The sequence below is a fragment of the Cynoglossus semilaevis genome, chromosome Z (genome assembly GCF_000523025.1).
Source record: "Cynoglossus semilaevis isolate Cse_v1.0 chromosome Z, Cse_v1.0, whole genome shotgun sequence".
Classification (NCBI taxonomy): domain Eukaryota; kingdom Metazoa; phylum Chordata; class Actinopteri; order Pleuronectiformes; family Cynoglossidae; genus Cynoglossus; species Cynoglossus semilaevis.
The window spans coordinates 20500805-20527307 of NC_024328.1; the positions used below are offsets into that span (position 1 = coordinate 20500805).

At 38.8% G+C, this 26503-nt stretch overlaps 3 protein-coding genes across 4 annotated transcripts in view; 2 read left to right on the forward strand and 1 right to left on the reverse strand.

Annotated features, from left to right (window-relative positions):
• Positions 1-1077: 1077 nt before the first annotated feature.
• On the reverse strand, positions 1078-17106 carry rab3c (RAB3C, member RAS oncogene family). The gene is made up of 6 exons (XM_008336869.3): positions 16945-17106; positions 16446-16732; positions 15156-15380; positions 6161-6279; positions 3823-3947; positions 1078-3254 (listed from the first exon to the last, which is right to left on the reverse strand). Exons 3-6 carry the CDS (start codon positions 15378-15380, stop codon positions 3064-3066), a joined length of 660 nt encoding a protein of 219 aa, XP_008335091.1. The 5' UTR covers positions 16446-16732; positions 16945-17106; the 3' UTR covers positions 1078-3063.
• Positions 17107-17931: 825 nt separating this feature from the next.
• Positions 17932-21009, forward strand: LOC103398308 (protein FAM173B). 2 transcript variants are annotated; one of them, XM_025053507.1, is made up of 6 exons: positions 17932-18100; positions 19021-19373; positions 20042-20095; positions 20178-20288; positions 20394-20444; positions 20548-21009. In XM_025053507.1, exons 2-6 carry the CDS (start codon positions 19353-19355, stop codon positions 20731-20733), a joined length of 423 nt encoding a protein of 140 aa, XP_024909275.1. In that variant the 5' UTR covers positions 17932-18100; positions 19021-19352; the 3' UTR covers positions 20734-21009. The 2 variants fall into 2 exon arrangements, with proteins under 2 accessions (XP_024909275.1, XP_024909274.1); XM_025053506.1 differs by having other exon boundaries at positions 19021-19209.
• Positions 21010-21827: 818 nt separating this feature from the next.
• Positions 21828-26503, forward strand: part of plk2b (polo-like kinase 2b (Drosophila)) — an 8573-nt gene continuing 3897 nt past the window's right edge. Inside the window, exons 1-10 of the mRNA XM_008336870.3 lie at positions 21828-22048; positions 22137-22244; positions 22362-22478; positions 22695-22824; positions 23017-23200; positions 23419-23617; positions 23748-23895; positions 24005-24102; positions 24337-24469; positions 24661-24741. Coding sequence (XP_008335092.1) covers positions 21866-22048; positions 22137-22244; positions 22362-22478; positions 22695-22824; positions 23017-23200; positions 23419-23617; positions 23748-23895; positions 24005-24102; positions 24337-24469; positions 24661-24741 — 1381 coding nt within the window. The 5' untranslated portion in view covers positions 21828-21865. The remainder of the gene's footprint in view (positions 22049-22136; positions 22245-22361; positions 22479-22694; positions 22825-23016; positions 23201-23418; positions 23618-23747; positions 23896-24004; positions 24103-24336; positions 24470-24660; positions 24742-26503) is intronic.

Below are 26503 nucleotides of genomic sequence, written 5' to 3' on the forward strand. Positions count from 1 at the left end.
GATTCGCTGTGGCAACCCCTGAAAAAGGGACAAAGCCAAAAGGAAAAGAAGAAGAAGATCATCTAGTGGTTATATCCTGTGCTTCAATATTATTGACTTCTTGTTTTTCAAGAACATTGAAGAACAGAGGATTGTTGCATCTATTTATTCAAACCAAAAAGGGTGTTGTCCTCTTTTAGCTTAGCAGAAACATGGTGATCCAACATAGGGGGCAGACTTCGTGGACAATCAGTACACGTGTTGTCAAACAAGGCAGATTTAACGGTAAGAAACATCTGTTATACCTTCTTGTAAGTGTTTTCTATGTGTCAATGGAATAACTTATATTAAAATCTTCCAATTAAATGTATATATTACAATACTATGCATTTGAACTTTTCCAACAAGTGCGCCTCGTTTCAATACGAATGCTGTGGTCGTTAACCACTAGATGATGCTAAACTTCCGTTCCAAATACTATGTATATTATTATTATTATTATTATTATTATTATTTAAATCTTTCAATCTTTTAAAGCTATTCTGTGGGCGAGAAAATGCGTTAATACTGTCTTTTAGTTTGAGTATTTTTTAACGGCAAATGCTAATAAGGGTACATTTACTGTTAAGGAACATTTTGAGGTTCATTTTTGTTTTCATTATTGAATTGTATATTAACAAAACATATTTAATTATTATTTAGATTAGTGACCAAATTATTAGTCATCCATACACTGGCTTGTATTAATATTGATAATATGATTGCACAAACAACTAGTATGTTGTAGTATATTTCCTATTGTAGCAGAAATAAGCAGAGGCGTTTAGCAACCCAGTAGATTAAATTGTTCCTTTTATATTTTATCTTAGTTTAATGTAATTTAATTCTGTGTAATTTCAGCCTTATCTGATTATTGATGTGGTAACTTGCTATAATCGTAATGCAAGTACATCAGTAAAACACTAGGTGGCGTACAATATTTTAAAATACTGCAGAATAGGACGTAAGCGTTGCTTCCGGAGAACAAACCCCTGATTAGCCGCCAGAGGGCGTTATTGTCAGCAAATATTCAACATGCATTGCAGAGATCACAACAGCTCACTGTTAGAATCAAATTTATTTTCTATTTTCCAAAACACATTTTACTTACACTCCAATAAACAAATATAACCAGGTAAGTGTAAGTGTTGTAGTTCATTAATATGACATTTGACCAGAGTGACTGTTTTAGCTGTTGAATTGCTGCTGTCTGTCTATTAAATGAATCCTGACTTAAGATAATTAGAATCATTTATTTGATAGCTGTTAGCACAAATGATAATGTCACACGCATACACAGATGTATACGCACAAAGCACGTGTACAAACATATGTAGGGTATCTGAACTACTTTATGCAAATTCCCTTTTTTTGGATAACATCATTATGGGCATGGCATTGATTAGTTTAAATTTTCTTTCACAACAACACTGCATTTTGACAGTTAGCAGGAACAGAATTGTTGTATGTATAATAGATTTGTACAAAAGGTATACACAAACAATACATTATAGTATGTACTTTGTCTCTTTAGTGTGGCAGGCACACGTGCGCACACATACACACTCACACGCCAACACACACACTCTCTCCTCTTTTAGAGATTCTACATCAGTTTCAGAGCCATTCCTATCACATACTGCAGACACAGTCATCATACTCGTGGACAGGAGAAACTATGTACAGGGTTTATTTAATAAAATATTGCACTTATTGGCCCATTGCATCTCACAGCTAGCTGCTATGACGATGCTTCTAGAATCTGTAACATGGAATGTTATGGAATGGAATACACTTATTCTTACAATATAAACCTACACATATTAGTCAGGACTGGGTTCATGCAATTTTTTAGGATTTATTTAACTATGCAACAACCAATGACAGTAAAGCAATTGCAGTGTTTTGGCACTAATGTATATGTTCTCTATGTTTTTTAAATGGAGCTACAGACTTTGATTCTATTTAATGAAGTTATGATACTGATATTGTAAATGATCTGTATATAACTGCTTTTTATAGCCTTATGTTGTTAAGTGTTAAGTATTTTATAAAAAGATTTTACATTTTTAGAGGGCAATTTTATTGCAAAAACATACAATTCTAAATTAGGATTTTATTTGTTTTTATTGATGTCAGTAGCTGATTCGAATATAGAACACGGTGTCTTGACAGTGCTGTAGTTATAATCCAGAATTTTTTGGAAGGTTTGGGCAAGGCTCTTCTTTAAATAAAAAAAAACCACACAGAACTTTTTGGTAGCATGCTGTTAGCTTTTAACTAAGTCTGGGATGTGTTAAAGGCTTTGTACATAGAAAGAGTCACTTCACTTACCAGAGGTATCACACATCTACGTCAAGCAAATCATCGACAAGTAATTACATGAACATTAACGTAGTGGGTTCATTCCAAAAGTAAAAAACTAACAGGGTTGTACGGCCGAGTTGAAGATGCTAAAGGCCACTTTTTTTTTAATTTAAGGTAGATCACTTTTAAAGGAGGATAAGTTTCACTCATTTGCAACTTAAACACATTTTTCAGACTCATGCAAACCTGCACTCACTCACCAAATCCACACATTTCTTCCACAAAACCAATTGGCTACATCCTATAGTGCACTAAGCTTTAGGAGAAAAGAAAGAAACCTTATAAAAAGAAAAGAAAATTATACAAAAAAGACTCACTCAAATAATAATTGATTCTATCCTGTATTTTGTAAATATTCTAATTTATATAGCATGAGTTGTAAGACTTATTATATTAACCATACTAAGCCATAGTGACAATGTCTCTTTATTTTAAAGATTTTTTAATATCACATATTTTGCAGTAGCATTTCTGTCTGTATGGCGATTTGCTCTGGATAGTAGGTGATAGTATTAAAAGATAACATGGCAACATTTTGTGAATCTACTACTGAACACAGTTTGAATAGAAGTCCAGAGAAAGCAGCATCAGCAGGAGTATTAATGCTGAGGGAGATTAAGACTGCACACTAACATCTTACTAGGACCTGTGTCACACCTGGTTTCCTGACATTGGTAACTAACAGTTGCATCCTTGCTGCTGGAGGGGCGGAGCAGTGTCTGTGAGTTTGGCAGTGGGCGCTCCTGTGGTGAGAGCTGGATCGGTGTCTAAGCTCTCGGACATCTTGTCACAAATTAGGTCAACAAGACGTTCGAAGGTCTGTTTGACATTGATGTTATCTTTGGCGCTTGTCTCAAAGAATTCAAAGCCTTTGGAAGAAAAAGAATCAGAGTAAGAAACACTGGAAATTCTAAGATATTACAATTTTGTACTAAAATTAGCACCAAGTTAAATTGGGGTTTATACAATAAAGCAAGATGAAAACATAGGTATTTATTATATAATTAGCATTTATATAATTAACTCCTCCATGTGGGGGAGCAAGGAACCCTTCACCATTTTAAAAGGTTTTGAACATTTGTGTTTGAGATTACAACAGATTAAAAGAGACTGTTTGTTGTTGTTTTTTTTTTTTGCCACCTTTCATCAATATTTTTATTTGCAGACAACCACATTCAATAATCTAGTGAATCACCAGAATGAATAGAAGTAGAAATCCTAAAAGCTAACTTTAAACGTTTAAAGGTGTTGAGAATAGAGGCTAGAAATTAATGTATTTACTTAAAAAACATCCAAGAGAGGAGTCACGGACATGTTTTAGCATAAACATATATGTTAAACAGTATAAAAAAGATGGAGTTAAATAACAGAAACATGAAACATTTTAAGTCAAATTAGTTAAAAATGTGTTGAAAAGAAAAACATTGTCAGTCTTACCCAGCTGTTCTGCCAGCAGTCGTCCACTGTCCACTGAGACTACTCTCTCCTCTTCCATATCACATTTATTCCCAGCCAGAACCACCTGTGCGTTGTCCCAGGAGTAGGTTTTTATCTGGGTTGACCTGCATGGAAATCAGAAACAAACCAATTCTTTACGGTCACCTGACCACTGCTGACCCATTTGTCAAGTAATTTGGTCAATTAGACATTGGATTGGTGCCTAAGGAAACTGGCATCAGCAGCAGGTGACAGACTGAAGGACATGATGTAAAGTTTGTTGACCATTTGGAGCGGTCATAACCAAAGATTGCATCATTGTGAAATCATTGAGTCACTGTTGGCTGAATGGAAAAGTGGGTCAAATGGCTGTCAGTAGTGGAATTATGTCAGTATCAACTGATGCTAGTATTTCTTATTTTGTGGCAATTTTGTATTATATAAACAGACAACGATCTGAAGGTTTAAACTTTTTAACCCACAGTTAGGTAAGTTTGCTGTTTCTAATGGAACAGCTAGGAAAGTAGCCCACTATTACAGATAAAAAATAAATATTCAGACAAAACAGTAAAAGAACACTAATGGGTTAGTTGACCAAATAGGGTTTGACAACTAGTTTACTTAAAACAGGCTATACAAAATATTTTTTCCCTCAATGGTGATTAGCTCTCCTTCCGCTCATTAGCTTCAGTTGTGTCTCTTGTTTCTCTTAACTATCTCCACTGCCCTTGTTTCAGTTTCCGATAATAACTTTTGTCTGGTAATCGTAGGTACCTAAAACAATCAATGACAGTTTAGTATTTCATTTTGTGAAGCATTTTTGCTAAGTTTTCTTAATAAGTCATTCAAGTGTCACTATTTTCCTTTTCCTTTTAAACCCGTGAAGTGAATTTGGATATAGCTGACTAAAGCAGTTAGTAATTAGTTAGATTACCTGTTACTGAAAAAAGTAATGCCATTAATAACATTATTCCCATCACTGGCAGTTATAGAACAAAAATTACATAAATATGTGACCAATCTCAGAAAGATTCTCCTGTGTTTTGTCTACCACAAGCAGGAAGTACATGTCCCCAACTTAATTAATCTTCAGTAAAGGAAGGAGCAGTTGTCATAGAAAGTCTATATTTTTTCTCCAACCATGTCAGAAGGAACAAGGAAAAGGGACACAAAAATGAAGGATTCTGGTTTTATGAAGGGCAGAAAATAAAAGCTCTCCTTTTTTATAAACATCTAATTTATAAACATCTAATTTAATAAAAATAATTCTAAATGTTAATAATGTAAAGTGGAATCACAATTCACAATGTTTACATAATGTTCAGAAGGAGAAGGAGAACTTGAAACCAGCAACTGAGACCATAATCTTCTAATATGGCTGAAGTCTTATCCGTGTCTTTAAATCATGCAGAGAACTATGATGATTCAGCATATTTTCCCAAGAAGATCTTCTATTCTGTGCTCCTATAACATTTTGGGCTAGCAGAAGAAGATAAGTGAAGGGTGGTATGGAGTAGCTAAAAAGGGACTTACTTTATTATACATCTCACAACCTGTTGAGGGATTGCAAATTGGCAGCCATACATGTTTGTGGAGTAAGAATATTTAACCCACAAACCCAATTTCTGTATTGGATTGTCACAGCCTACTAAAGCCCTAGTTGGACACAACTACTTAGGCATAATATGCCAGCATTTGGAGTTGGAACAGCTGGGACTGTAGATGCTTGACTCAAAGATGGACCACAGCCATGACTTTGACCAGTTCATCCCTCGATCTTGATGACACACAAGCCTGTCAACCAAATGTTGAAAAATTACCACTGACAATGGGAGGGTACTGTTCAGTTAGGCTAAAAATAAGTAGGCATCCAATGACCTCTGTTCCATTGTTGGACATAAAATAAATCAAAACAAGTTCATAATTTGGCAATTTAGTTTTACTTATTACTACTACTAAGTTTTTGTAATTCCATCTGGTCAAACCAGAAACAGTTCGGTAGATTTCTAAAGTACAGAGACGTAAATGGATTTGGAATAAACTCAACATCAACCAAACGGTACTGAACTTTGTAAGTTAATTGTAAGAACTGTTTTAAAACAATAATTCAGAAAAAATTTGATTAGACAATTATGAAGTATTGTGGAGAGATTCAGAGATTTTAGAGAACTCTGAATGGTTGTGGTTCTTTTGCCCAACACACGTAGTGTGGTGTTGTATTGTTATAGAGAATACCACTTCTGGAAGTAGTTTTCAACTAGGTAAGAACAGAACAGAATAGAATAGAACAGAACAGAATAGAACAGAACAGATCAGAACAGAAACTTACTAGACTTACCAGTCCTGGACGGCACCAAAAGACTCTTCATTGGTGATGTCATACATGAGGATGAAGCCCATAGCCCCACGGTAGTAGGCAGTTGTGATGGTCCTGTATCGTTCCTGGCCTGCAGTGTCCTACAGAAAGACAAGGGTCAATTGTTGAAGTCTACTTCTAATCATGCCTTAATTTATTGTAAATTCATGGAGTAGAGATAATCATATGTATGTATATAAATGATAATGGCTCCGCTCAGCGCTGCATAATTCAGAGCACATGACATTCTTTTCCTAGAAAAAGTGGCTAAAAAGAAATTAAAATGATTTCTAAACACTGTATGAGCTAATGTGCTTGCTGTTAATGACAAGGGAGTACAAGTTAATCCCATTCAGAACGACAGCCACTATTTGAATAAAGATTATCTTGGAAAAAAATTCAGATTTAATTGCTAAAATGTCAGAGAAAATGCTAATGACTTACTACTATGGCTGCCAATCACTTCAGATTTGCAGTCAGATTAATCAGAGGGTGGCTGTGGATAAATGGTGGATAATTGTGATTTTTTTTCTGTATATTGCAGGAACTGGAAGACAAATAACAGCAGGTAGGTTGCTTAATTAATTCTGAGAGATTTAGATTTCTATGTAGAAGAACATATTTATTGTAATTAGATCCTTTTCATTGAGGAAGCAGTGTATTAGAGGTAAACTAGAGGCAAATTTGTGGAATGTGGCGCTTTGGCCCAGAGGCAATGTCTCTGTCATTGGTGTGGAACCAGGGTTCACCTCCTGGGCAAGTTCGAACCCCGGTTAGGGCGGTTGGTACCTTCCAGTGGACTCACCACCCGCAGGAACGTTTGGGGGGTTGGTATGGTGCAATGTGATTTGGGTGCTGCCCCGCGACCTGGTAACGGATAAGTGGATGGAAATGGATGGATGGATGGAATTTGTGGAACAGCTCTGACTGATGACGGGGGTTAAAAGGAGGTCATGTAACCCAAGAAGTAAGAAGTTGAATCATATTTTAATATAAAATATTTTAGTATAATAAAGCAAGTCCCTTTACAAGTTACCCAGAAGCATCTTAAAAGATGTGACAGTCATAAATGAAACAGTCTCATTAAATAATAATCAATGGGGCTATTTTAACCATCATTTGGTTAAATATTACAGACATGACTGTGAGGAAAATCTACATTAATATGTGCTTGCAAATCAACTGATTACTGAGATACTATACTAAATAGTGAGTAAATAACTAGATAACTAAATCTCAACCAAGTAGTTTGCAATTGTTGAACAGTAGTTACACTGTAAATACTAAATAAAACCCTGTCTAAAAGCCAGGAAACTAGACTTCTGGATTGCAATTACATGTGAAACATGTCTTAGTATTTAAGTCAAGGCAAGTCAAGACAGTCTTAAAATTTGACATGAAGTGTTGTGTCCATAATTCTAATCCCTAAACCACCTGTATGACGACCTATTGATTGTCATACCAGACTAAATTAAATACGTAAACAAACATTACACTTTGATGTAAAAAAATGCTCTTTATATTCATGTAAAACAGTCGTTTTTTCACAGTTAACTTCTCAGTGTTCATTGAGATTAATCAGTTATTTACAAATGAATTACTGGCTAAAAAACAAAATAGAAGGACAGGGTATTCTTAGCATAATGGGAGGCCTAGAAACGTTGCCCTCCTGCTCTGTTCTCTTTAGGCAGTGGTCTAACAGGCAACACTCCAACATTGTACTTGCTGCAGTGGTTTCAATTTGTGTCACTCTGCACATGGCTTCTACAGTGTTATAGTCTGAGGACAGCACTGACCTTCACTACACAGACGAAGCTCTTAGCACACACGAACATATAATTCTGTCTTTGTGCAATAGGACACTAGGGTACACGAATCAGTGTTTTATAGTGCCGGTCCCAAATCCGGATAAATGGTGAGGGTTGCGTCAGGAAGGGCATGCGGCGTAAAACCTGTAGTCCAATCTAATATGCAAATCACTAAAACGATTTCCATACCAGATCGGTTGAGGCCCGGGTCAACAACGACCGCCAACAGTGCCGTTGACCAACAGGGCACTGATGGAAATTGGGCTACTGTTGGTCAGAGACAGAAAAGAAGAGGAGGGCGTTTGGTTAGGAGAAAAAGAGAAACGATGAAGAAAAGAAGTGTTAGTCTGAAGTTTGGAACTCTGAATGTCGATACAATGACAGAGAAAAGAAATAGCTGATGTGATGGAGAGAAGAAGAGTAGATATTTTATGTGTGCAGGAGACCAGGTGGAAGGGCAGCATGGCTAGAAACATTGGAGGAGGCTACAAACTGTTTTATCATGGGTCAGATGGGAAGAGAAATGGAGTAGGGGTGATCCTAAAGGAAGAATATGTAAGAAATGTGGTAGAGGTGAAACGAGAGTCAGACAGGTTGATGTGTGTGAAGGTAGAAGTAGAAGGAGAGATGATTAATGTTGTTAGTGGTTATGCCCCACAGTAGCAACAATGTGTTACTTGGAGTATTACCCATATACTATAATCAATAGTCTTAATAACAACTAAATATCTGAAGGATTTTTAGAGATCTTGGCAAATTGGGTGGTTTCAATGAATAAAGTAACAACACAGACAAAGTTTACAAAAATACTGTTTACAAAAATAATCAAATTTATTTATACAACACTGTCAAGTTAATGACGGTGATTGAACTCATAAACAATGATCATAACAACAAAACAAGGCATGTGTGTAGGTGTGTGTGTGTGTGTACTTATGTGCGTGTGTACACGAGCGGTCGTGTACGAGAGAGAAAGAGAGAGAGAGATGTTGCCTCTTAGCTACCAAGCAAGTGACTGAGCCCTTGAGGCGTGTTCACATACGCGACTGCGCAGTGGAAGAAGAACTGCGAGGTAGAAGGAACGGCAACAGGAAACACGTGGGTAGGTACAATGAAACAGTGCTTGTCAACCAATCTCATTAAAGTTATCTTTAATTATTATTTTAACCTACCAATATAGCAATAATGTATTACTTGAAGTATTACAAATATACTAAAATCAATAGTATTCAATAATAATTAAATATCTGAAGGATTTTGAGAGTTCTTGGCAAATTGGGTGGCTTCAATGAATAAAGTAACAACACAGACAAACAGTTTTTAAAAAAAATCAAATTTATTTATACAACACTGATAAGTTAATGACGGTGATTGAACTCATAAACAATGATCATCATAACAAAACAAGGTGTGTGTAGGTATGTGTATGTGTGTGTGTGTACTTATGTGCGTGTGTACACGAGTGGTCGTGTACGAGAGAGAAAGAGAGAGAGAGATGTTGCCTCTTAGCTACCAAGCAACCGACTGAGCCCTTGAGGCGTGTTCACATACGCGACTGCGCAGTGGAAGAAGAACTGCGATGTAGAAGGAATGGCAACAGGAAACACGTGAGGCGTGTATGCGCTCACGGAGGTGTGAAAGGGTGTTGTGTATGCGCACCAAGATGCGCTCAGGTACAATGAAACAGTGTTTGTGATGTTATCAAAGTATATGGGGGAGGGAGGCGTACCGCGTGGTCTACTCAAGACAAAGGACTTTGTTGGAGTTTTCCTGATCCCAATACTGATAACGTTACAAGTTAACACTGAAATACTGACGATGTACAAGAGTATAACACCGAGTCAGGAGGTTAGAAAAGAAGTGCATGCAACAGCCTAGCTATAAAAGCAGCACAGATTTCAGACAACAAAATTCAATATGCGCCCTTAAACTGTCCCTAAGTTTAGCACTTAACAATACTACAGATTAACTAACGTGCCCAAATGCCAGCCTTACTGTAGTGAACGTCTGCTCGTATTTAGAGAGTAGTGGAAAGTCCGCACTTCTTGGGTCCTTGCCAGAGTTGGGGACGTCCGTCTGGTTCCACTGTGTGCAGAGAGCCCTCTTGGTTCCGAAAGTCCGTTTCGGGAGGAAAAGTCTCTGACTGTCGATGTGCCGGTTCACACGATTACCGTTAGAAGGAATCCTGTCGCTTCTAAACTTTTCAATAACTGCTTTGGTCGCAGCGCTACGTTACTTGTGTAACTTATTACCGGTTAACTCAGTTAAGAAAAAGACGCTACTAGTGCATTTATCACCGTGGGCAATGGTGTCTACAAAAGCGTGTTGGTTCTTATTCTTCTGAGACTATGGAGTCCTACGGAGCGAAATTCCTGAACAGAGAGAATGAAATTGGGGCTGACCCCCCAATTTAAAGGTTGCGGAGGTTACTGATCGTGACGTTGGAGTTACCGGAAGCAGTGGAATTATGGGAGTTAGAGTCCTTAAAAGGACTGTTGTAGTACCTACATGTGGTAGAGGTGAAACTAGAGTCAGACAGGTTGATGTGTGTGAAGGTAGTAATAGAAGGAGTGATGATTAATGTTGTTAGCGGTTATGCCCCACAGGTGGGCTGTGAGTTGGAAGAAAAAGAGAAGTTCTGGAAGGAGTTGGATTGGATGATAAAGAGTATCCCAAGGGGAGAGAGAGTGGTGATTGGAGCAGACCTTAATGGTCATGTAGGGGAAGGGAACAAAGGAGATGAGGAAATGATAGGTAGATTTGGCGTTAGGGAGAGAAACTTGGAAGGACAGGCAGTGGTAGATTTCGCAAAGAGAATGGAAATGGCTGTGGTAAACACCTATTTCCAAAAGAAAGAGGAACACAGGGTGACGTACAAGAGTGGAGGCAGGACCACACAGATTAACTTTAAGGTGGTGGCAGGTGAGAGTGTATCCAAACAACATCGGATGGTAGTGTGCGAAATGACGAGGGAGGTGACAAAAAGGAAGAGAGTGAAAACAGAGCAGAAGATCAAGTGGTGGAAATTAAGGAAAGAAACATGTTGTGAAGACTTCAGGAAGGAAGGAAGGGAAGTTCTGGGCTGTGTTGAGGAATTCCCAGATGATTGGGAGACTACAGCTGCAGTGATTAGGGAGACAGGTAGGAAGGTGCTAGGTATGTCCTCTGGGCAGAGAAAGGAGGACAAAGAGACCTGGTGGTGGAATGATGAGGTACAGGTGAGTGTGCAGAGAAAGAGATCAGCAAAGAAGAGATGGGACAGTGACAGAACAGACGAGTACAGACTGGAGTACAAAGAGAGGAGAAGGGAGGTGAAGAGGGAAGTGGCCAAGGCCAAACAAAAGGCATATGAGGAGTTGTATGAGAGTTTGGAAACAAAGGAAGGAGAAAAGGAGTTGTATAGATTGGCGAGAGAGAAATCAAGCTGGGAAGGATGTGCAGCAGGTGAGGTTGATTAAGGACAGAGAGGGGAATGTAATAACAAGTGAGGAAAGTGTGCTGAGAAGATGGAAGGAATACTTTGAGGAGTTGTTGAATGAGGAAAATGAAAGGGAAAGTAGTAACGACAAACCAGAGACTAGTAGGAAGAAGGTAGATCAGGTTAGAAAGGATGAAGTTAGAAAAGCCCTGAAGAGGATGAAGAGTGGAAACTAAGTTGGTCCTGATGACATACTAGTGGAAGTATGGAAGTGCTTAGGAGAAGTGGCGGTAAATTTCCTGACTAGGTTGTTTAACAAAATTTTAGAGACTGATGAGTGGAGGAAAGGTGTTCTGGTGCCAATTTATAAGAAGGGTGATGCACACAGTTGTAACAACTACAGAGGGATAAAGTTGATGAGCCATACAATGAAGATTTGGGAAACAGCAGTTGAAGCTAGGTTGAGACAGGAAGTGGAGATTTGTGAACAGTATGGTTTCATTCCTAGGAAGAGTACCACAGATGCAATATTTGCCTTGAGGATGCTGATGGAGAAGTACAGAGAAGGTCAGAAGGAGCTACATTGTGTATTTGTAGATTTAGAAAAGGCATATGACAAAGTGCCAAGGGAGGAATTGTGGTTTTGTATGAGGAAGTCAGGAGTGGCAGAGAAGTATGTTAGTTTGGTGCAGGACATGTATGAGAACAGTACAACAGTAGTGAGGTGTGCTGTTGGAAGGACAGAAGACTCAGGAACAGTCCTGAGCCCCTTCCTGTTTGCTTTAGTGATGGACAGATTGACAGATGAGGTCAGACAGGAGTCCCCATGGACTATGTTGTTTGCAGATGACATTGTGATCTGTCTTCCAGTGGACTCACCACCCGCAGGAAGGTTTAGGTATGCAGGAAGGTTTAGGTACGGTGCAATGTGATTTTAGAGAGAATCTAATTCAACCTGAAACCAGTCAATAGGTGATATTGCGAACTTTCGCATTACCGCAACGGGCAGTAACCCAAAGAGGGTTACCTCCCCCTCTCTCTCTGTTTTCTTACTTTTCCTAGTCACGTTGCGTGACCGCGCACGTGACCACGCTCGCTCCCCAGCGAGAAGATAATGTCTCTCCCTCCTTCCATTTTCTCTCTTCTTCCCTCTTCTACACACACGTACACACACACATGCCTATACACACTATTGTGCCTTGTTTTGATCATTGTTTATAAGTTATTAACTTAACGGTGTTGTGTTAATAAATTTGATTACTGTTAACTGTATTTGTCTACATTGTCGTTTTATTCATTGAAGCCACCCAATTTACCAAGATCTCTAAAAATCCTTCAGACATTTAGTTGTTATTAATACTATTGATTATAGTATATGTGTAATACTCCAAGTAATACATTATTGCTATATTAGTAGGTTAAAATATTAATTAAAGATAACTTTAACGAGACTGGTTGTGTTATTAATTTGAGACTGGTTAACAACACCGAGTGCTCCTAAGCAGCACTCGACCCATTGCACCCACAGGCAGGAATGATCAGGAATGAGGTCATTAGAGGAACAACACAGACAGGAAGGTTTGGAGAAAAAGCTAGAGAAGCCAGATTGAGATGGTTTGGACATGTGCAGAGGAGGGACAGTGGATACATTGGTAGAAGAATGTTAGAGATGGAGCTACCAGGTAGGAGACAAAGAGGAAGGCCAAAGAGGAGCTATATGGATGCAGCGAGGGAGGACATGCAGATAGCTGCAGTCAGAATAGAACGTCTAACTGAAAGTAGACACTATACTCTATAGACACGCCAGAGGTTATTATATTTAAACAAATTATATATAATTTTATATATATATATATATATATATATAATTTATATATTATATATATAATATATATATATAATTATATATAGTTATACAAAGTTATACCTCAAAACAATATGCATGCTGTTTGTTCAGACAGTAGCCTCAGAGCACTGTGACTATATTGTGTCCTTTGTAGAATAAGTGGATAAAGAAAAGAGAATGGATTTATCGACGGTGTTACCCAATATGCTGGATGTACTGTCATAGTGTAATATGTGTCTTTTCTGGTGTGAAATGTAATCTCTGGATATTTAAGTAGCATATTGATTTTCAGAGGAGGCAACAAAATGACCGTTTTATTTTGTGAGTTTCTACTCAGCCTGTGTTGAGAAGTCGGCAGGACAGGAAGACAAGTACTGAGTCTAGAAAATGTGAGCTCCTAGAAAATCCTTTTTATTTCTGGGATCCTACCCCTGCCCAGAAATCTATTCTGGTGGAGACAGATTGAGTGAAGGAGGTCAATTAAGCTACATGGCATCTTCATTTTGCAAAGGGGTACCAAACCATATTTTAAGTCTCACTTTTTTAAAATAGAAAAGGAAAGTTACATTTTGGTTAAGCACTTCAAGTTTCCCGTTGGTTTTATAAACCAAGTTAAGACTGAATTTGAATAACACTTTTTAAATGTTGATTATTGAAGACACTATCGGCATCTTTTATAATTTGCTCATTTTTAAAAGTAGTAGGATGCAACTGCTCAGAACTACATCATCACTGTATGCAGATACCATGACCTTATCATCTACAATACCACCGGTGACAATATTATCACAGAATCAGGATTTTGAAACTTCTATTGAAAACTAGATTCTATTGAGGACTTTTCTTGTTAATCTTTGGCTCAGAACATGTTTCCATAGATTTTGAAATATAAATAGTTGAAAATAAAAGTCTTGAATTTCTTTTAATCAACTATTATCTAGTATATTTAATAATCTAGTAATTATGTATTTCACATAGTCTAATTCAAAATGTTGTGGCTAGACCTAAGAATTAGGTTGATACTCCTTTTATATATACAACCTTGATAATATATAATGTCTTTTTTGTCTGTTACAAATTACCATGGCAACACACTCCCCTGTGTTTCATCACATCACTTTGCCTCTTACTAAAAAAAATAATTGGTGTAGCTGCCACAATTAAATTGACCAATTGCCGTTAGCTTAAAAGGGCACTTACTGTAGCTTGAGCTCTCCCTGAGCCTAGTTTAACAAGACAGGCCAATTAACTGAATGCAAGAGCAGACAGTTTTCTCCCTAAATGTGCTTGTCTCACTAATGATGAAAACTTCAGCCAGCCATTTGACTGCTCCAATGCAATTTGGTCATTTTGTTGGAACTCTGATGCTTTATGTTAATGTAATTGACAAACACCAAGTGTCTGGGGATTGCAAAATGAGGCAAATCAAGATTACTGTGACCAAATAGAGTCCATGGAGACAAAAATTGGTAAAGTGGAGCTGGCACTAATATTGCAGCAGAAAAGGGACCGGCATGAATATCCATTCATTGCAATATCAAAGGTATTATGAGACAGTCTGCCTCAACAGCTCAGATAACTTCTTAATGAAACAGACTTAGATCATCTTCAGTTTCTGCTAATTCTGACAAAGGCTGTTCCTTCTTCCCAACTGTGTGCCAAACTGACACTTACAAGTCAACTGCCAGAATGATTGTGCCAACCATCTGTCTTCATACTTATCATGTTGAGTGCGATGTCTTGAAAATTCAACAGAGACATGTTCTAAGGTAATGAAATAACATGCAAACCTTTGCTGTTGTTTGTTTGTTTGTTACGTGGGCCCGGATTGCGTTTATGATCAGGTGTTGCCATGTGCAGAGAGATATTTGGTAGACAGAAGCTCACAGCCATTGAGACTCTTACCCAAATCTGCAGTTTAATCCTTTTGTCATTCTTGTACACAGTCTTCACTTTGAAGTCAATGCCCACTGTGCTGACGAAGGCTGAAGTGAAGGCGTCATCGGCATAGCGGAACAGGAAAGAGGTTTTGCCCACACTGCTGTTGCCAATGATAAGCAGCTTGAACATGTAGTCAAAATTTTGATCCCCTCCCTCCCCCTTTCCTTTCACATCTTGAGTAGCAGCCATCTGCAAAGACAATAAGAGAAATACTGAATAGAATAGATTAAGAGCTTCACCTTGAGTCACAGTGGAGGGATTGTAGAGCCGTGTGGCTAAACTGAATAGAAAAATAAAACTCAAGTTCAGTGTGACGGTTTAAAGTTGTCTCTTATACAGTGTATTTTTATAAAAAGAAAAATAATTACATTAAAATTGCTCTAGCTAATAACAACATACCAAAAAGTAAAAGAGAACAGTACATCATGTACATGGCCACAGATCAGAAAACACAGCATGACTATAACAGCGAGTTGTTATACTGTACATTGATGAATATTTGATACCTTCTTCTCCAAAGCCATTTATTTGCTTTTTGCTATTATTTGCATTTGTCCTTATTTGATTGTGTTGGTACAATTTACCTGGCATTGGAAAAACACTGCTAAATGTGTTTAATGTGGAATATTAATCACTAGTGTACAACAGATTACATTATGCATTCTGTTATTATTATATTATGCCTTTGTCAGGGTTCAATCCAAAACGACATCACATGTGTATTTTACTTAGCAAAATGTATTTATGCATACTAAATCATCAGTTCCCCGCTGTTAGAAATGACACAATAATACAGTCATTCACCGTAACAGCGCAAATTTACTGTTTTCAAAAATTCCGTGTAAACGTACGATGGTTTGCAGCGCGACTCATCTTCAGCTTTAGTGTGTTTATTTCGACAAAGCTACTGCGCATATTTGGCTGTGCCTGTGGAATCTGCATTTCTAAAATATGCCAGACCTCCATCCTGCTTATGCGTTTGTTTCCGTATGTTAGAGAGGGGAGGGGGAGGGGTGGTGGTGAGGGAGAGAGATGCCACTATTGCAGCTTTTGCAAGGACAACGCTAAAATCCCTGTTTCCGGCAATAACACGCAACCACAGTCAAACAAACTGCCTTTGTGATAAAAATGTTGATGCCAGTCAGTGTGCTACACGCCGCATACAATAAAATCACATTAATAACATTGTCATCAATTGATTAAATTATTCTACACAAACTACCAGAACGTTTGGAGGACATCGTGTTAACAAACCTGTAATTGAAGTTCTCGGCTTTATCTGTATCAGCCCCTGATTCTCAGTGTACTTGAGTATTTTTAAACGAATGCGGGCGTTGGTGTGTTCCTCCTCCGCCTCTGTTTTTGGAGCGCAGACCAGTTTCAGCACTAGGGAGCTGTCCCCTCCGCCTCGGATCTGGCGCTAGGAACCGAGGGCGAGTTGCGTGTGTCTCTGCGTATCTCTGACGTCATCGGAGGGGGTAATGGTTTTGATATGGGGGTTGATGGAGGTCACGAGGAGCATGGGGGTTGTAGTCTTGGAACTAAGAAGAAGGACGCCATCAAATGTAAAATTTCGACCACATAAGTCAGCATGCAGCAGCTCATCCACGCTGTTAACAGCTGGATCATGTGACCAAAACCACAGCAACTGATTAAAGTAAAGCTGGAAAAGACTTTTGAGCTCCGTTTTTTTTTTTACTAGCATTTCTGTAGGTAAACATGACAGTGCCCCCTCCCCCCACTCCCATCTTACCTTTCCATAAAAAATCCATTGGACCCTCAACAAATTTTCACCTACTCGCTTGCTTTTCTTTCAGTTCACCAGCCTTTTTTTTTCAGGAAGCAAATTTATTCTCCTCTCCTGTGGCATCACTCTTGGGTGATTTCTCCCCGCCTCATGTGTTTATACAGCAGCTGAGTAAACAGACAAGGACAGGCTGACAGAGAGCCCTGAGTGCAAGTGAGTATGGGTATAATATAAACTCTAAATAAAAATAATAATAAAGTATATTTGCAAAGTTCCATTATTATAGTTTTTTTTTTAAGTTACTGAATCTGCTACATCACTCTTAGTACACATACTCTATGTAATACTCTAATAATAATACATATAGCCTACTAATAATGATTATGATAGTCCATCCATCAATTTTCATCCGCTTATCAATTACCGAGTGGCAGCAGTCACCACCCAAATCACACTGCACCATACCAACCCCCCTGAACCTTCCTGCAGGTGGTGAGTCCACTGGAAGGAACTAACCGCCCTAACCGGGATTTGATCTTGCCCAGGAGGTGAACCCTGGGGTTCCAAACCATTGACAGTGTCTGGGCCAACGCGCCACCGATTATGATAGTAATAATAATAATAATTGTTATTATTATTATTATAATGTTGCTTGACGTTGCTTGAGGTCGACAACTAAATCGAACTACCACTTGCCCGGACTCAATTGTCCCTTTTTTTGATTAGGTATTTAGTCATAAAACATGTCTGACTGATTAAACAGTTTGGACAAATAAGGAACAGATGGTTTCTATCAGCATTTTTAGTCATTTATTTATTTTTAAATGTTGTTTTATTTAACTGTTAAGAATTAATATATTTTTTTTTATTTCAGGCTAGAACACAAACAGACAGTTACGTAAGAGTGAGCTACTGGTAGTTATACAGTAAATACAAACTTCTGCTATCAGCTAGCAGACTTTTGACAGGCCCTACATTAAGTCATAGGGCGATGTGTGCGCACGTACGCGTTAGTGAGAGAGAGCAGTCGTGGTGGACGGGTCAGATCCACTGGAATCTGAGCTAACATGTCTTCCTGCCACATGTTTCCAAGGTTTTTGTTACCACTACACACATTTAACAAAAACTGCTACGTGTCTGTGTTCACGGCGCTTTTGAGAAGGTGAATATGTGAACGGTTTCTTTTCTTTCTTGCATATCATGGACTGACTTTATTTACAGGCCTTTCTTTGTGGTCCATTGTTGCTTTTTAAACAGCTACACTCCATAACGTCGTCTTTCCTTCAAATGCGATGGATATGCTGTAACATCTGTGCGCTTATTTACTGGGTTCAGGAAGTATCAGAACATAGTTGACCCACTTGCGTGGTTAACGAACCTTTTCTAGAAGGTTTCTGCAGTGCGAAGTAGCGCTATCTGTTGTTGGCAAGCAGTCATTGTTAGCACGTTGATCTCGGCAGCTGCTAAAGCCCCTCTCAGCCTGATGGTAATTATTAACATATATGACAGAATACAAATAAAAAATACAAAACAAAAGTGCTTTTTAAGGTCACTGACTAACAAATGTTGGTCAGAAAATTATCTCCGCCAGTTTATTGAACTGTTATCCCAGGGGCCCCATCTGGCCACAGTTTTTTAATGAATTTTATTTTATTTTAAAATGAACACAAAGGTACGTCAAAGAGGCATCTAAGGAAAGCTGTTAATATATTTTAATCTCAAAAGCTTCATTTCAGTGACTGACGAGAGTTTTTTAGGCTTATCAAACAAAGAAAACAAGTTTGAGCTGTGTTACATTTTATTTTGTTTTTCAACCCATAGAATTTTAGAATTTTAACCTACCCACTAATCCTGAATGAAAATATTTCTTAACATAATTCTTTCTAGCAGATTTTGCAGCAGAATAATATTTACTGTATCAGTTCTATTATTATTATTATAAGTACTACATTTGCTAGTTTTATCATCGTAGCTAATTCTATTTTTTCATTCTAGACTAATGGGAGTACATGGGTTTTTTAAGTGAATAAAGCAGAAATTGCTGTCAAAGGAAAACACATGTTGTTTTTGTCTGTATTTTAGGGATATTGGTGCAAATTTATAATGGAGAACACTATTGAAGTCATCCTGCAGGACCACAGCAGCACCTTACTAAATAGTAAATCACAGCCTGTGGTGACGGCCTGTACTGGTGCACTGTTCACAGCCATGTACGGGCTCTGGGGCCTCTTCACAGTACCTGTCTTCCGTAAAATCCCATGGAGGCTTAAGGTAGATAAAGGGTTTTGTTAACTTTTAATTTTTTAAAGATGCATAATAAATCAAATCTAAGGTATGAGGTTGCTACAGAACCCAACTTGCACATTAACAATGATTTGCTCATCTTGGAGCATAATGCTCCCTGCTAGCAACAAATGTGGGAAAAGAATAAGATGGTAAGTCCATAAACTATGAATCTGCTATGGACAACTTAACTATAATAAACAGTATATTAATATGATTAGGTGCAAGCTCTATATATTATGCTACAAGATCAGTATAATGTAAAATATGACCATGAGCTGAATGTTAAAAAACAGATTATGCCATATTTTGTCAAAGCTTGTCCTCTGCTCTCAGGTTGTGATGTTTTGAAATTGAACTAAAGATTCTGTTGTGTGTTATGCTAAACTCTGTCGACTTCAGCTACTGTACACGGTTGAGATGTGTAATTATCATTTAGACATTGGTTACTCTGAGAGTGAGTGGAAAATTACTCTCAAGGTTGTTGTCACTGTTTGCAGACTAAACTGCAGATGTAGGTTTAAAATGAAATGCATTCTGAGATGTTCCCCAGAAAATTACTCTTTAAAGTTTGTGCAACTCAAAGGCTATGCTATTAGCTTCTCTCTTACTGTGAAAATAACAGACATGAGGTGTAAGATTGTGGTAGATTTAATTTATCATCATCACACATCAAAGCAATACCTTAACAGAAGGGGTGCAATGAAAGGCACCTTATACTTTCACATTGATCCACTCAATCAGTTGTATCAGTTGATCAGTTGTTGTCCAGGTTCCTTATTTGCCCTCCAGTAAAGATCAAACATTTAACACCATTAAGCTTCTTGAAGGTAGAGGTCGGTTAGCAGATCTGGGATCAGGAGATGGAAGGCTGGTGAGTTTTGGAAAAAAGTATATACATGTACATGTCTTTATTTATTATTTACAATAGTAAATCTAGGATGGTCTTCTCTCAGGTGTTTGCAGCGGCCTTTGCTGGTTTCCAATGCACAGGGTTTGAGATAAACTCCTTGTTAGTGATCTACTCCACAAGCAAAGCAACATTTCTGGAAGAAAACCTCTGGAAGGTACACAATTAGGACAGAACACTGCTGTGTTAGTCTCCAAGTACTGCCAGTAGGGGGCAAAGTTGGAGTTTTATCCTATTTAAAATCAAATATTTTTGTCCATAGACTGATTTATCTTCATACAACAATGTGACAGCTTTCCTCGCTCCTGGTGTGGTATGTTGTCCTTTTCTTCCCCAAGCTGTTTTGATTGTCGCACTGTATAGCATAGCATTTGACCATAAAGCGGTGCATTTAGCCTTTTCTGCAATATTTACAGATGGAGGTTCTAGGTGAGAAGCTGCTGAAAGAGCTCCCTGATGATGCATGTGTCACTGCGTGTCGTTTTCCTCTTCCGAACTGGCTGCAGCGTTCCTCAGTTGGCTCAGGCCTTGACGAGACTTTTGCTTATGACATCAGCACCGTGCGCTCACAACTTGGAAATGTGCAAGTAAAGATGGTGTGAAAGCTGAATTGTTCTCGTGTGTCATTTACGATTAAAAAAGAAAACTGAAACAGAGCAGTGAAAAGTAACCAAAGATGCTGAGCAAGTGGCTTGTTTGTAAAAAAAATAGATTTATGTTGATTAGAGAAAATGATCAGGATAAAAGTAAATTTCCAGGACAAATTCCTGAACAAATTGCAAGTGTCTGCATCAATGTATACTTGATAAAGGTTACCCTCGTGAATATAACATATCTGATAGTGATATGTTTTACTTTATGTATGTCAATTAAATTATTTCCCCTTTTTTTAAGTAAGTGACAATACAAGCAAAACTGTGATGATGGTCAACTTACACAAATGGTTGTCAGATCCTTTGGAGTTCCTGTCGGAGCCATAGGAGTTTGATATTGCAGTTGTCCAGGTTAGTAAAATAATGCAGGGTACCACTCATATTTTCCAATTTAGCACAGGAGATATTCTCTGATGGGAACACACTTCCAAAATGTTTAGATTTAAACAAGTCAGGTCTGAGGAAGTAGAATAAGATAAATAGTTTTATTAAATACATAATGTCTTGGAGGTTTTTTACTTTCACTATATTCCATGTACCAAAGTACCTTTATACATGGTAGACAGACCATTTTAGACCATCAATGAACCCTGCTCGCGACATTTTAGTATTCAAGCTTTCCACCTGAGGGCGCCAGTAGTCTAAACTGCGTTTGGTGCAGAAGCGCCAGATGAAAGTGTGCCTGTGTAGAATACAAATGGGTATCCTCTACATAATGGTTACTTATCAGTCACATGCCGCAATTTCCAACAAATGACATATATGATATATAAATATATATATGACATACATACATATATATACACATATATAGGGTGTGTGTAATGTAATGTCGCTGGTTTTGCAGATGGTGTATCAGAAAGAAATTCACGTGTTGCTTTCGATTAAATATTGGTTTCATCACTAACATTAGTGTTCAGACAAAGTTAATCTACAGTATATCAGACATGGCTCATGCTCTCGCTTCACCGCCTGACGTCATGAAGGGGGCGGTAAACAGCGGGTTGGGGGGGGCCGCCAGAGTATAAATCCTCTCAGACCGAACCACCCGGCTTAGTTTGAGGTCAACTCAGCACGGCTGATGGAAGTACACTGTAGTTTCGCGGTTCAGAAGACAAACAGCGACATGTGTGAGTCCACACAGAAGTCCTGCGAACCCCGAAGAAAGAGGACGGATGAGTGCAGTGCCCCCTCGGAGATGGCCCGGATCATCACCGACCCTGCCACGGGAAAGTGCTACTGCCGTGGGAAAGTTTTGGGAAAGGTAGCGCCTGTTGTCGACTTACTGGATAAACTTTGTCTGTGCAAGAGGCGGCCGTGTTAATAACAGTGTGTTTGTCCCCTCTTTACAGGGAGGATTTGCAAAATGTTATGAGATGACAGACCTATCAACCAGCAAAGTTTACGCGGCCAAAATCATCCCACATGCTCGCGTCTCCAAACCGCACCAACGAGAGAAGGTAGGCGCACAGACCCAGCACTTGCAGCTGTGCGCTCTACGAGTAAACTGAAGGAGAAAATAATTTGAACGACATTTAGTCAGTGTCACTCATCGTTGTGTCTTTTCTTTCTGGTAGATTGACAGGGAAATTGAGCTGCACAGAGTTCTGCACCATAAACACATAGTGCACTTTTATCACCATTTTGAGGACAAGGAAAACATCTACATCCTGTTAGAGTATTGCAGTAGAAAAGTAAGTACTGTACAATACTGTTGTATTATGTTAGTGCTTTGTTTGAAATACATCTGCATTGCACCCAAACCATTTTACACACTACACGTATTCAGTCTACTGCAATGCAAAGCTGTAGAATTCTAAACTGTACAATGTTTTTTTTTAATTTTATTTACAAAATAAACACAATAACATGTTTTAATATTTGTCTTTACCCTCTTTTGTCTTTTGCAGTCTTTAGCTCATATCCTTAAAGTTCGTAAGGTGCTGACAGAGCCAGAGGTGCGTTATTACCTGAGGCAGATCGTCTCTGGTCTGAAGTACCTGCACGGACAAGAAATCCTTCACAGAGATTTGAAACTTGGTAAGGAATCCCATTACCACAATGGCACTTTGGCACAATGATGATGATCAGACACTTTTAGTACCATTAAATCTGCATTGGGTATCATTGATGTGATCTCACTTTTGTCCTCTGCATTTTCTTTAATCAATTCCTCAGCCTTTGATCCATGGTATCAGTTGCTCATCACACCTTCTCCTTTGTTCCTTGCAGGTAATTTCTTTGTGAGCGAGTCGATGGAGCTGAAGGTCGGAGACTTTGGTCTGGCTGCCAAGTTACAGCCAGCGGGAAACAGGAGGAAGACGATCTGTGGAACTCCTAACTACTTGTCCCCTGAGGTGCTGAACAAACAGGGCCATGGCTGTGAATCAGACGTCTGGGCTTTAGGCTGTGTAATGTGAGTAGGATCACTATAAATTCATCATCAAGAGACATCAAAAGGTTTAATTATACAATTAATTATTAACTAATGCCATTATTGTGTCCTTTGTTGTAGACACAAATATATACATTTAAAATCTTCTTTATGGTCAATTTGACCTCAAGTGTATATTAAAAAAAGAGGAGTATTTGTGATAGACATTATCTAATGTGGACCTCCTTCCTATTTTCCAGGTATACAATGCTGTTGGGTAGACCACCATTTGAAACCACAAACTTGAAGGAGACCTACAGGTGTATCAGAGAGGCAAGGTACTCACTGCCCTCGTTGCTGTCACCACAGGCTAAACAGCTAATAGCAAGTCTTTTGGCTAAAATACCTGAGGACAGAGCCAATCTGGATCTCATTCTAAGACACGACTTCTTTACACAGGTTAGATGCACCTCCTGTCTCTCTGTCCATTTGTCCCTTGGTGTCCTTATGTCAATGTCATTTTGTAGAAGTGTAACAGTGATCTCCTTTTTGTGCACACCACACTGACCAATTTTTTTCTTCCTCACAGGGATTCAGTCCAGAGCGTCTGCCACCTAGCTGTTGCCATTCCCCACCAGATTTCCACATCTCCAGTCCAGCCAAGAGCTTCTTTAAGAAAGCGGCTGCTGCACTCTTTGGTGGGAAGAGAGACAAGGTCAAATACTATGAGACACTTAGTAAGTAATAGAGTGGATTGTACAGTATGTACCACTTAAAACAACATTTTTTTATATTCTCTTTTATTGTTCCTAATTTTATTGTCATCCTTATGTTTGTCCTAAACAGATAAGTTAACCAAGGAAGAAGAGGAAATCTACAAACTGCAGCATGACCTGGAGAGAACTGCCATCAGCCAACAACAGCACAGCAAAAAGATTTCCAAGGTGAGACACAATTCATTTAACCTCCACCAAATTATTTACATTTTAAAAAAAAAAGCCTTTTGCTTGGTGAATTAAAATAGGCAATCTTGTGAGTCACATGCTGCTTTAAAACATCTATTCAGCAACCAAGTACTTATTTTTAACCTTCATGCCAACCACTTGCACTGAGTCACCGTAGGAAGAGATGATCTAAACTCAGAGTCTAAATTCTGTCGTCACTGCTTCTCACCTTAGAATGGAAGTCTACTTCCGCCATCTGCAGAGAGCCCTGTCACCTTGGCAACAGAGAGCCAGTCCCCGGTGACGCAAGATACTATCCGTCTGATCGTCAGGGGAAGTCTTGGAAGCTGTAGCAGCAGCAGTGAATGTGAGTTTGCCAGCCATGCTCTTCTCATGCATTCATACACACACAAGTGAGCAAACTGTGTGTTACCTGATCTCATTTCACACTGATGTGAGGTTAAATCGCACATAGGAAAATATAACATGCACATGAATTAGAGAGTCTGTATGTGACGTTACACTGTGTTAAAACAAAATCTGTTTTGGTAACCAAAGGTCTTGAAGACGGATTGACAGGGAGCGTGGCTGAGACTGTAGCAAGAGTGCTGCGAAGATGTTTGGAGAATATGCCTAATGGTGACTTGCCTTTTTTTAAACATATTCTACATTTATATGATTCTATACTTTGCATTTTAATTGTAAAGATGGTGAAGTATCAAAAGGAATCAGGTTGAAAAATATAATGTTAGTGACCCTCCGGTCCTCCCACATATGTCAACGGCCCATGATTAGACAGTCAAGATGTCAATCAGACACTTTATTTCTTATTTATCACATTTTGCTTGATCATATCCTTTTCTTCAATTTTGCTCACGATTTAAAAACTAGCATCTACTGTTGTAAATTTTTACCATTGGTTTAAACTGTTAAAAAGCGGCCTCATTTTCAGACATTAATTCGGGGTTATGACCAAAGTCATTAAATCATTGCTGGCTCTTTTCCATGTCAGTAATTAGATTATTATTCTCATTCCTCATATTTTAGAATCATGGTAACGTTTATTTAAGCCAGCCACTAGGGTACACGAAGCCGTGTTTATAGTGCCGGTCCCAAGCCCGGATAAATGGTGAGGGTTGCGTCAGGAAGGGCAGCCGGCGTAAAACGTTTAGCTCAATCAATTATGCAGATCAATAAAACGATTTCCATACCAGATCGGTCGAGGCCCGGGTTAACAACGACCGCCAACAGTGCCGTTGACCAACAGGGCACTGATGGAAATTGGACTACTGTTGGTCAGAGTCAGAGCCAGAGACAGAGAAGAAGATGAGGCCGTTTGGTTAGGAGAAAAAGAGAAAAGATGAAGAATAGAAGTTAGTTAGAAGTTAGTCTGAAGTATGGGACTTTGAATGTAGGTACAATGACAGGGAAAAGCAGAGAAATAGCTGATGTGATGGAGAGAAGAAGAGTAGATATTTTGTGTGTGCAGGAGACCAGGTGGAAGGGCAATAAGGCTAGAAACATTGGAGGAGGCTACAAACTGTTTTATCATGGGTCAGATGGGAAGAGAAATGGAGTAGGGGTGATCCTAAAGGAAGAATATGTAAGAAATGTGGTAGATATGAAACGAGAGTCAGACAGGTTGATGTGTGTGAAGATAGAAGTAGAAGGAGAGATGATTAATGTTGTTAGTGGTTATGTCCCACAGGTGAGCTGTGAGTTGGAAGAAAAGGAGAAGTTCTGGAAGGAGCTAGTTTGGATGGTAGAGAGTATCCCCAGGAGAGAGAGAGTGGTGACTGGAGCAGACCGAAATGATCATGTAGGGGAAGGGAACAGAGGAGATGAGGAAGTGATAGGTAGGTTTGGCGTTAGGGAGAGAAACGTAGAAGGACAGGCAATGGTAGATTTTGCAAAGAGAATGGAAATGGCTGTGGTAAACACAGATTTCCAAAAGAAAGAGGAACATAGGGTGACTTACAAGAGTGGAGGCAGGTCCACACAGATAGATTATATTCTATGTAGAAGATGTAATCTGAGGGAGATTAGAGACTGTAAGGTGGTGGCAGGTGAGAGTGTAGCCAAACAACATCGGATGGTAGTGTGCAAAATGAAGATGGAGGTAACAAAAAGGAAGAGAGTGAAGACAGAGCAGAAGATCAAGTGGTGGAAACTAAGGAAAGAGACATGTTGTGAAGACTTCAGGAAGGAAGTAAGGGCAGTTCTGGGTAGTGTTGAGATATTCCCAGATGATTGGGAGACTACAGCTGCAGTGATGAGGGAGACAGGTAGGAAGGTGCTAGGTATGTCCTCTGGGCAGAGAAAGGAGGACAAAGAGACCTGGTGGTGGAAGGATGAGATCCAGGAGAGTGTGCAGAGAAAGAGATTAGAGAAGAAGAGATGG

Excerpts from the sequence above, each read along its gene's own strand:
- LOC103398308 (XM_025053506.1), top strand. The coding sequence starts at position 19,042 with ATGGAGAACACTATTGAAGTCATCCTGCAGGACCACAGCAGCACCTTA. Across the intron at positions 19,210-20,041 it reads AAATCCCATGGAGGCTTAAG|CTTCTTGAAGGTAGAGGTCG; the intron begins GTAGATAAAGGG and ends AACACCATTAAG. Across the intron at positions 20,289-20,393 it reads TGGAAGAAAACCTCTGGAAG|ACTGATTTATCTTCATACAA; the intron begins GTACACAATTAG and ends TTTTGTCCATAG.
- rab3c (XM_008336869.3), bottom strand. The coding sequence starts at position 15,380 with ATGGCTGCTACTCAAGATGTGAAAGGAAAGGGGGAGGGAGGGGATCAA. Across the intron at positions 6,280-15,155 it reads GGATTAAACTGCAGATTTGG|GACACTGCAGGCCAGGAACG; the intron begins GTAAGAGTCTCA and ends GTCTTTCTGTAG. Across the intron at positions 3,255-3,822 it reads ACTGCTGGCAGAACAGCTGG|GCTTTGAATTCTTTGAGACA; the intron begins GTAAGACTGACA and ends TTTCTTCCAAAG.